Source organism: Vespula pensylvanica, chromosome 9 (assembly GCF_014466175.1).
Source record: "Vespula pensylvanica isolate Volc-1 chromosome 9, ASM1446617v1, whole genome shotgun sequence".
In the NCBI taxonomy this organism is placed as follows: Eukaryota; Metazoa; Arthropoda; class Insecta; order Hymenoptera; family Vespidae; genus Vespula; species Vespula pensylvanica.
The window spans coordinates 1,093,298-1,104,768 of NC_057693.1; the positions used below are offsets into that span (position 1 = coordinate 1,093,298).

General features: G+C 39.5%; 1 protein-coding gene across 1 annotated transcript; it reads left to right on the top strand.

The window, feature by feature from the left end:
- Positions 1–8,788: 8,788 nt before the first annotated feature.
- Positions 8,789–11,373, top strand: LOC122631928. Its single transcript, XM_043818162.1, has 5 exons — positions 8,789–9,559; positions 9,632–9,720; positions 9,909–10,062; positions 10,141–10,335; positions 10,501–11,373. Exons 1-4 carry the CDS (start codon positions 9,076–9,078, stop codon positions 10,332–10,334), a joined length of 921 nt encoding a protein of 306 aa, XP_043674097.1. The 5' UTR covers positions 8,789–9,075; the 3' UTR covers position 10,335; positions 10,501–11,373.
- The last annotated feature ends 98 nt before the right edge of the window (positions 11,374–11,471 follow it).

An 11,471-nucleotide genomic window follows, 5' to 3' on the forward strand; every position in this document is an offset into this window, starting at 1 on the left:
ACTGTTACCATAACCTCCATCGATTCCCGAAAAATATTTATTTATGAATCTGATGAATCTGATTCTCGTAAAAGGATAATAAAAGGGATCTTCGCTCGTTGATAATGGATCGATAAGATTTTTTCGTACTTTCTGTTTTTTTTTCTTTTTTTTTTTTCTTTTTTTGTTTGGTTGGTACGACCGACGAAAAGTTTGACGAGAAAAAAGAGAAGGAAAAGAGAAGGAGAGAAGATGAGAGAGAGAGAAAAAAAAGAAAGATCAAGAGAAACGTATGAAACTGTAGAAACGTTCTTCCTTCTAACGTCAATAAGAGAAGCGTTTGCCAATCGTACTCGTTCACAATCGCGTTCACGCGTTCACTTTTACTATCGCCTTTCACACTCACTGCACGTTGTTATCGTTTGAAATTCGATAGTCATAGTATTTCCTCGGGTATCGTGAATGCGATACCGGGTAGGCGGATGTATTAACGAGTCACCGAGTAACGACGCGAGACACGCACGGGGTTGTACTGAGTAAACACCAACGACGAACATTTATCGACACTACCAAACGAACGATCCGTCTCATTCACATCCCAAGATATTTCTGGTACGATGTATCGTAAAAAGAAAAAAGAATCACAGGAATAAATAATCTCCAAACGCGATTAATAAGACCGAACGGCTGGACGATCTTCCCGAACAAAAGCGTCCATGCGTGCCCGAAGGAGAACTACGAAGACTTTCGATAATCGAAAGAATAATCGTTCGAATCGATTCTGCTAATGTTTACCGTCCAATCAGAATCGTCCAATGGGTAACGGTTGTTCTGACGCGACGTTCTTATTAGTCAACAATTTTCTCGAAAATGGATTGGTTAATTACTAATAGAAATATATTTTTACATAAATTATTCCATTTCTCATACTAATCGATATATATTCAGTTAATTGATTCGAAGTGTTATACATCTTTTATGATATGTTAGAAACGAATGGAAAAGCAATTATTTATTTATTAACGGAATATCGATTTGTCGATCGAAGCGAGAAGAGAGAGAGAGAGAGAGAGAGAGAGAGAAAGAAAGAGAGAGAAAGTTTGTGGTTAGAAAGAGAAAGGAACAAATTTGGTCAAACTATTCGCATGATAGATAAATCAACGAACGTCCGAGAGATCGGATATCGCATCGCGTGAGTGCGCGCGCGCGCTCAACTCCCGTCTAAATTACCCGCCGTTAGCCGAGATCTGAATTACCGGTTAACACCGATTGTCGTGTCAGGAACGCGGTGTATGTTGAATAAAAACGGTTCGTGCCGGGTGTATCGCGGTAGTTAGGCATACCGACGCACGAGCCGAACACATTGGTGGTGGTGGTCGGTGGATCGATCCTTAGTGGTAGTGGCATAACTATGGGCAGCCATGCGGAATCTTAGGAGAAACGACTTCCAGGTTTAACGTATTTCGAACGATCTTGCCGATAGATCGATTGGTAAGTCCTAAGTAAGAAGTATTATTCGAAAAGCTTTGCTATTGTGGAATAGTAATATATCAAAAATCTTTTAATCCCAATTAGAATAAAAATCTCGATATATTCTTTTAGTTCGTAACGAGATCGTTCGTTGAAAATGACTTTCTAAGAAACCACAAGACGGCCATTTTAAGTAGTTCATTAACGTATAAGAAATTGTTGCTCTTACGAGTAACAATCTTTTTCTCTTTTCTCATTCACTTTTTTCTTTTTCTTTTCTTCTCTCTCTCTCTCTCTCTCTCTCTCTCTCTCTCTCTCTCTCTCTCTCTCTCTGTTTTTTTGTTTTAACCTCGAAGGACTTCATAAGAATGTAATAGGTACGTACAACTGCGTGGTACAGTTTAATCGCTCATCCAACCGGTACGATTTGTTAAATGTCGGCTCGCCCATGCTCGGAGATAACGATTTGAACGAACTTCGTGACAAGTACGACCGAGAAGTAAACGAATTGTACTAATGACCGAGATTTTATTGCTCGACGTTTTAAAAGGAGATAGAGATAGACACACGGAGAGAGAGAGAGAGAGAGAGAGAGAGAGAGAGAGAGAGAGAGAGAGAGAGAGAGAGAGAAAGGAAGAGATAGAAAAATTTAATTGCTTTTTAGTTAGATCAGAGTACAGTTCTTGTCTCGTTTTTAATAAAGTCAGCTTATCCTATCTCCCTCCTTTCATGCACACGATACGAACGTAAAGTCGTTACGTTTTTGATTTACAAGACGATATAACGGAGAAGTAAAAGCCTTTAATAATCGATTCTTTTTAAGCATACCTCGTTTTTATATTCCGTAACAGATCGTCGTAAAAGTACATATGATAATACGATGTAATTTACGATACGTCGTCGCCGAGCATTGACCAATACCGTCTCGCTGCATTACGACTTTATTATTTAGCATTTTCAACGAGCGAACTCGTAAAGATCGCACGAAAAGAGAGAGAGAGAGAGAGAGAGAGAGAGAGAGAGAGAGAGAGAGAGAGAGAACGTCAAAGTCATAAAAACATAATCCCTTCCATTTTTGTCGATTCATAATCACGATGTGTTTAATTAAGAGCAGCTTGAATATCTTCGTGGAAATTCATTCATAAAATGCTAATTACCATTGGTTTACGTCTAAATCAATAATTAATTCTACTGGACCATCTTCGATCACAATTAACCATCATCCATCACGGACGAGCATAATCGCTTTGCATATGTATAATTAACATACGATCATCCATCACCCGTCCTCGTTGTCGATAAAAGCGGACGCGATACAACGTACGCGTTATTTCGCTCGATCAGCTCGTTCGGCTAATTGTAAATTCAATGAAGAGATTAGATACGCTCGATAAGCTTAGACTGTCGTAGAATTTTAAACATTACCACTTCATATACATATACATATATGTATATGTATGTATATATAAATTTCTTCTCAGCACGGTTGTTTTCTTATCGACAAAAGAGTAAATTACGATTCTATTCATAAATAGAATCGTAAAGGACATGGCTTTATGAATCTTTAATAGTTATTATAAGATTTCATCCAGTGAGAATATTGCTTTTAATATTATTAAAAAGCGTATTTTTGTCAGATCCATGAGAGTCATCGTAAAATAGATCGATTCTATCAAGTATTTTTCTATAAATGTGACAAAGTTAGTGTAACATTTGACGGAAGCTATTAATAATTGAAAAAAAAAAGAAAAAAAAAAAGAAATATCGGGCAAACTATCATGCAAATATGATACACAGAAAAACAAAAAGAGAAACACTTAATTTCTTGTCGTCGAATGAAGAAAGAAAATAGAGGAAAAGTAAAATAACAAGAACAAAATCGACGACAGTTTTTCCTATAATTGTATCATCTCTTAAAAAAGATTATAATTTTGTTTTTACCAAGAAAGAGAATACATTCATACACATACATATATGTATAATATATACTTTCAGATATTCCATTTTAAATTCCAACTCTGTATACGTACATATACAGACGTGCATACATCCCTAGTATTCGCAAAAAGCGAGGCGTAAAAGGCCGATAATAAAATCGTAAAGGTGTCTCGAAGTTCGAAAGAAGAAAACGAGAAGGAAAGGTATGGACCGGTGTTGCTGTTCGTTCGATTCAAAAAGCCCGCGCGCGGTTTATTCGACTGATGGTACTTGCTCGCTAATGGTGCGGCGGCGGCTTTTACGCGATCGAGTCGTTAAGAGTATCCCTTTCTCTTCTTTTCTCTCTTTCTCTTGCTCCTCCTTTTCCTCCTCCTCCTCCTCTTCCATCTCTTCTTCTTCTTCTTCTTTTTCTTTTTCTTTTCCTTCGAACATATACGCGCGACCTCGGCCGCTCCAATTCGCCGTTAATTGGGCGACATTTTCGCCGTGCGCACCATTTTTACGCTCCTGGCCTATCTCAACGAGCCTATATCCAAAGGTAGTCGGGTATAAATTACGGCGATTACCGTGCGCGCGCGCGCGTTCTCTCGCTTGCTCGCTCAGCTGCGGTATCCTCCAACCCGGCAACCCGATTCGGCTCGCTAATTATCAGCTCTGCGTAAATTTCCTTCCATCCTTTCTGCCGGCTCTTCGAACGGATGCCGCCGATAGAGAAATAAATGTGCAGCGTTATGCGCCCGACGACGTTAATACCTCGAGCCCGATCGTTACAACTTTTACCTTTAGCTCTATCGGTCCCGTACCACATGACCAAAAGAAGTCACCATCCGAAGAAAAATCGATCAATACGGTGCATGGAAAAAAATCTTCTTATTCTTTACGACGAGTGCGCATTTGTATGCAGGAAGAAGAAAGGTATTTCTTTTTTTTTATCCCCCTTTATCTTTTTTTTTTGCTTTATCTCTCTCTCTCTCTCTCTCTCTCTTTCTCTCTTCCAACGGTAGCTGGAACATAAAAATTTTTAATACGCGAACCACCTGACGATCGCTTAAAGTCCGCTGAACCGTAAGCGTAAAAAGTTTATGTTCTGGGATGCCTCGCGTAACGCGACCAAAGATTTACGAGCTTTTATCGAAAAGGGAGCAACGCACCAGTAGCGTGCCGTTATTTATCGCTTTCGGACAAAACTTTCCGGTGTCTTTTTTTTTTCCGTGACACACGCTCGTAGCGATCGTTAATAGCCATCAACGGTATGGGATTTACAACGAACTCGTGCATTCTATCCCGATCCAAAATCGACGTTTCAATGGTGTTTTTGTCGATCGCAAAACGTGTCCCGTGTTAATTCCAAGTTGTTTCGTGATTCTCGAAGTTGAACGTCGCGCGATTAACGTGCCACAAACGCTCCAAGCGAATGTAACGAACGTTGAATAAAAATTCTCTCAACGTCCTTGTTTCTGTTTCTCTCTCTCTCTCTCTTTCTCTCTCTCTTTCTCTGTCTCAAAGGAGCTCTCTTAGGTTCGCGGTGAATAAAAAAGAGAAAAAGGACTCGAAACTGTTGGTACTTAGGGAGACAACGTTTTCTCGATTCGCACAGACGACATGTACGACCCATTGGAAATTCCTCTAGTAACGTCGATACGACCTAATGGATTTTCTGTCGGCTACCATTAGCGATACTGTCGTGCGAGTATCCAAGAACGAGCAAAAACGTTCGTGACACTACGTGGCCGGTCGCGGAATCGAAACAGAACTCGAAGGATTCTGGCATAACAACGCCGTTTTTATCGATTACTTGCGATGCCACCCAACGTATACTCGGTGCATACATTATCCATATACACATACAAATCTATATATTCATAAAACTATATGTTAACATACATATACAATAAATACAAATTTATCAGTAGAGAAATCATGACGATTAGTTTCTAGATATAAATCAGAATTTCTTTGGTCTTTTACCCTTTTTTTTTTTCTCTCTTTTGTTTTTCTTCCTTCAAGATACACGTTTCATTGATCTTTTCGAAGATATTTCAATGACGTTCTTTCGTTAGAAAATGATTAATGTTTGAAGACGCTTTAGTTTTTAAAGAAAGAGATAGATGCCAGACTGCGCAAGGATACCCCGTATTCGATGCACTTCCGTGGACGATAAAAGCCCCGAGGTGGCGAGAACAGGGGAGCAATTTGCGTAATTGCGATACCTCGCGAATTTTACCTCGGGCGTGACTCCTCGCGACTCTCTTAATATCTTGACTGAGCTTTCAAAAAACGCTACGCGCGAAAATATCGCTTTGATCAATGAGGCTAAACGATCTCTGCATTCCACATTCTAAGATCCTCTCTATCCTTTCGTAAGTGCAATCTTGAACATGGTAGGTAATACGAAATAATGTTTTTTGTAAGAGTAATAATACCAATAATAACACTAGAGTAATGGTAATAATAATAAAATATAAAATGCTCGTATTTTACAAAATGCTTTCCGAGTAGGAACATTCATTTGATTCTTTGCCTCTAACGTTTTATCTTTGGTATGCAACTATTCGTAGGATAACTAAGTCTAACATTTCAATGGATAGTCGTCTTTCTCGACAAACCAGTAACGATGGATGCACTGAATAAGGGGCACTTAAATGCGTTTCATATGTTACACGCGATTCGCCATGGGTAGATATTTGCATCGTTTGATTTCCTTTGAAGAAATTTAATAGATCGATCTCTCCGGTCCGTCTATTATCTGTTATCGCTTTACGCTTGGGTGATTATAAAATCATAATAAATTCTCGTAAAACATCTTCAACTATTCGTGGACATTATCGATATGTCTTTCGCGATAGTAAATTACTCCATTGGTAGCTACGATAAATTATGAAATTTATTCGGCTTACAATCATTCATCAATCAACTAGGAGGAGATGTACTTTAAAGAAGAAGAAAAAAAAAAAAAGAAAAAAGAAAAGAAAAGAGAGAAAAACCTATAAGATTACGAGGCATCCAAAATAATCGCGTACGTGGGATTCTTCGGTTGAAGCATCGAAGAAGGATAGAAGTCGAGTACACGCGCCAGGTACTTACACGCATTTGCGTATAAACGAAGAAGAGAAAAAGACGATGAAGAGGAATAAGAAGAAGAAGATGAAGAAGAAGATGAAGAAGAAGAAGAAGAAGAAGAAGAAGACAAGGATGCGTCGCGGGCGCGGCTCTTCGCGTGGCGCGTCGCTCTCGTCGTTATATGCGCATGTATGAGTATGAGTTCGTTGAGATTCGTGTGTATGTGCGTATACGTACGTGAACCTGAGATATGCGAGATCAGCAAATCTAAGATCGTGCAACTGGTGTCCAGTGGCGTGTCCAAGGCATACGTTGGCCAACGTAAGCCACTAAGAGAGAAGGAAAGAGAGAGAGAAAGAGAGAGAGAAAGAGAGAGAGAGACACTTATGTGGATGGGAACGAAGAGTGAAGGATGAAGGGGGCCGAAGAAGAAGAAGAAGAAGAAGAAGAAGAAGAAGAAAAAGAAGAAGAAGCTGAGCCAGAGGCGAAGGAGAAGGGAGGTGGAATGCGCGGGTTCTCGAAGGAGGAGCTGTCGGCGGTGAAAAATCACGCACCCCGCTACCACTGCCATGGCCACAGCATCTGCTCTACATACCCTGGCTCTCAACCTCTTCTTCTTCTTCTTCTTCTTCTTCTTCTTCTTCTTCTTCTTCTTCTTCTTCTTCTTCTTCGTCTTCGTCTTCTTCGTCTTTTTCTTCTTCGTCTTCTTCTGCTTCTTCTTAAACTTTTATTTGAAGCATACCGTGAGAAGAGACACGACATCGTCAGTGGTACCCGCATCTCGACGATAATTCTGTCTCTCTTCCTCTTTCTTTCCTTCTTTTTTCCTCTCTTTCTTTCCCTCCGAGTATTACCGATATTACCTGTCCTACTATAAGAACGGAAAACGACGAAACGAGAACGAACGCTCTTTCAGATAGCCCCCATGATTCTTCAACGATCACCCTAGCCTCTCGTAAGCCCGTTAATGGATGTGACCATGATAAAAATGCGATATTCCCTGACAGGTTCCTTTAATTGGACGTTATCCTCTTATCTTTTATACCCGTTTACCGCTTCGACTAACTCGATGACCAATGTACTTTGCGACACAGGGCATAAAGATTTTTTCCGTTAGGAGAACGATATAACAATGAGGTAAAACCATCAATGAGAACCTCGAAGAATCAGAGTGCGGTGTAGCAGAGCAAGATATACGTGTGCTGGCTGAGCTACCGGTCGGTCGGGTCGGGTCGCTGTTCTCCTGTGTTTCATTCTCCCTTTTGCTCTCTTTTCCTGTCCCTTCCCCTCTTCCTCTCGTACTCTTCTTTTCTCTCTTTCTCTCCCTTCTCTCTCACTCCCTCTCTCTCTCTCCTTCTATCTTTCGACGGCCGCTGCTACTCCCAAGAGTCGTCGTTGGACCGTTTTATTACTTTTATAAATGCCGCCGAGGCGTACCGCTGCCACCATCGCGGGCGTTTCCTTTGTTGCTGTATTACGGTCCATTGTTGACCGGCGAAAAGATGCGAACTTTCATTTGATATTGTCTAATATTATTTATATATGCACGCGCCACGCGGGAGATCGTTCGCGAACGTTGTTCCACCTTCTTACCTTACGTCTGAATAAGAAATCTGACGATAAGAGAGCCGACGACTTAACTCGGATCTCGAAACATCCTTACTTGCCATCTCCGTAGAGTCCTAAAGCTTATGATTTTGCTGACCGCGATATCATCGTAGTCGATAATGTCGCTATCTATTGTATCTAATCGAATTTTTTTTTCTTTTTCTTCTGCTTCTTTTTTTTTCCTATTGCTTCTATCGTTTGGATTAAATCTAAATTTTAATTTTAAGCGAAACCAATCGTGAGTTCTACATACTAATGTTTAAGAGTTTCTCTCTCTCTCTCTCTCTCTCTCTCTCTCTCTCTCTCTCTCTCTCTTTCTCTCTATCTTTCAAGAACGATCATAGAGACGATCTCCTTCTTCTTCGTCCTTGAACGTGTTCATTGCACCGTGTAGATGCAACCTTTTGTCGTGCATAAGCACGAAATGGTTAGAGGAATTGCGTACTTAGGTACATAGTACGTTTCTCCCCCTCGCTCGTACCCGTACGATGTGTCGAGGACTTGCGCTCTAGTAGCTTGGCCTACCTGGAAATCAATATCAGCGGACATCCAGGTTCGCTTCTAACTGCAGCGACAACATAATGCGCAACAGTTGCGTCTCAATAAGGAAAGAAGGAGAGATGGCTGAGGTAGAAATCCATTGAGCCGTCGTACATTTGACCGATAACGACCAAAAAGTATTGTCTCAGTGTTATTCTCTTTTTCTCTCTCTCTCTCTTTTTCTCTTTCTCTCTTACTTTTTCTCTTTCTCCCTCTCTCTCTCTCTCTCTCTCTCTCTCTCTCCCTCTTTCTCTATTGTGTATTTACAAAAGATCGGCAATGTGATTAAAAAAATGAAAAAAATTCGAAGAGGAACGATCGTTGACAAAATCGTTGACCTCGAGTGATCAAACGCAAAGGATACCATTATGAAAGAGTGCAAAGTATCGGATATTAAATCGCTTTGAATATCGTAAAATGGAATTGTTTATTAACGGTGGAACGACAAGGACGAAGATCAATTTTTAACATTTCGTCAGGATGACGGAGAAACGTTTATCGTTGGGCATCAACGTTAGTATCCTTCTGATTCTCACGATATTCGGTATTTTATTGTCTCTACCGTTAAAATTACTCTTGTATACGAATTACGATGCCCAAAGTCACGAAAATGACAGTGATAACGATATCGGTATATTGTCGGCCGAGGCGAAGAACAAGGAGATGTTAGAATTGTTGATCGATTATAGAAAATTGAAACGGTGCAGAAGACATCGTTACGAGGATCAGATAAAATCGATCTTTTACAGCGATTACGACCAAAACTGTACGTACGTAAAAGTTCCGACGAAAGAGGAAGAGGAAACGACGGACGATTCGTTTCTACCGATCAACGAGGTGGTGCTAAAGGTGAATAAGAGAGTGGAGGAGAAGAAGGTGGTGAAGGAGGAGGGTAAAGTGAAGGAGAAAGAAGACGTGAAGAACAGTGAAGAAGAGGAGTCGCAGGAATCGAAGGAAATCGTTGGTGAGAATACTGATAAAAATGTAATAGAATAATTCGTTCGAAATAGATCTCGTCGAATGAAATCCGTTCCAGTTGCAGGACACATACTCGTGACGATGCTCCTCGTTTCAGCGATCGCAGCTTTGGTCGAAGTACTTCGGATTAGATTCTCCAAGGACAAGGTATCGCCTTTCTCTTGATCAATCTTCATCTTCTTTTCTCTATCTACTTTGAAACATATAACATTATATTACCTTTAATAATCATTAAAATCTAGCTCGTCTCAATGTTGAAAAATACTTTATCTTCTTTCTTCCTCGATGTTAAAATCAGAGTAAACGTCTAAAAGGTCGCATATCTTTAACAAAAGAATAAGGATACTTCGTCGAGAGGTAACATCGTTTCAAGAAAAAGCTCCACCATTGATCTTCCGATTCAAAGGCGCTTCTTTCCAAGAGAGCCAATGAAGAGTCAAAGATCCTTCGAATTGTTAGGAATGCATCGATCTTCTTTGCACCTCTTGGGTATGAAAATGTAAATTGAAGTAATTAAGATCGTTTAGTTAACTGAAAATATAATGGGATTGCCGACTCGTTTTACAGGTGAACGACCAGCCCCGCTTATTCGACGTTCTTCCTTTCCAACGCATCAGGCTAACAATAAACGATCAGCTCCATCGGCCACTGGCACGCCAAATATACGAATGTCACGACGTCAATCGGCCGAGTCCGAGGAAGAAATCGGAGTACTTATCACCGCTCTTCATCATCGTACACGTTTGATCCGTCGCCATTAAGGTAAAGTGCATTCAAAGGAGCTATGGAATCCACGTCCATCTTATCTCGACGTATATCAATTGATGAACGTTCTTGCAAAGAGTCATCGTTTTAAAAGTCGATACCTGATTCTATCGTAACGGGGCTTATCTTTTCGATTTATTTTAATTTCCGATACTTTAACAGGTCTTTTATGCACGACGCACAACGATCATATCCAGGACCGTTTATCAAATCCAAGCTATATACATATATATACATATACATATATATATATTTATGTGTATATATATACACACACATACACACACACACACACACACACACACACACACACACGCTTCGAATTAAGGCCCATCCATGGAGACAAACTTTTACGTGAAACGTATCATTTCTTATTGGGAAGAATCTGACTGCCGTTTGCATCTGAAACTGTGTATCATATCATACGTATAAAACGAATTTACTTATTTACGTCCGTACTTACTCCAAATGGAATTTTTAATTGTTTTCATCTACGATTGTGTAAGATCATTTATTATTGCATCTATGTTAAAAAGAAAATACTTTATATTTCCTTTCCTTTCATTTAATTTCGTAGTTAATTGTGGCGTTACGTTTTTAGCAGACGGACTACGTATATCGCTAAAAAAAAAAAAAAAAAAAAAAAAAAGAAAAAGAAAAAGAAACATGTCGATGAAGTTCAACGTCAAAAAAACGAATTGTTTACGTTCAATTCGAAGTAATGTAATCTTACTTGACGAAAGGATATAAATATGTCTGTGTAAGAGGGAACAGTGAGACATAAAAAAAGAAAAGAAATGAAAAGAAAAGAAAAGAAAGAAGTATATTTTAGAGAACTAACGAGTTAGGACATATTTTGGTAATAATAAAAAAAAAGAAAAAAAAAAAAAGAAAGAGAAAGAACAATCGTTATATCCCTCCGTTAGGAGATACTTGGACCGTCTAACCCTGTGATCTTCGTCGTTCTTCATGTGATACATAAAATGTTAATTATAGTTTACGAAATATATATATATATATATACATACACATGAACACCAGTGTTCTATGAAAATTTTTGTTTACGCCGTTACGCTTCGCTCGCCTTTCTGATATTTTATTTTCAGACTTGAAGTATATCAAAGACTGATCTT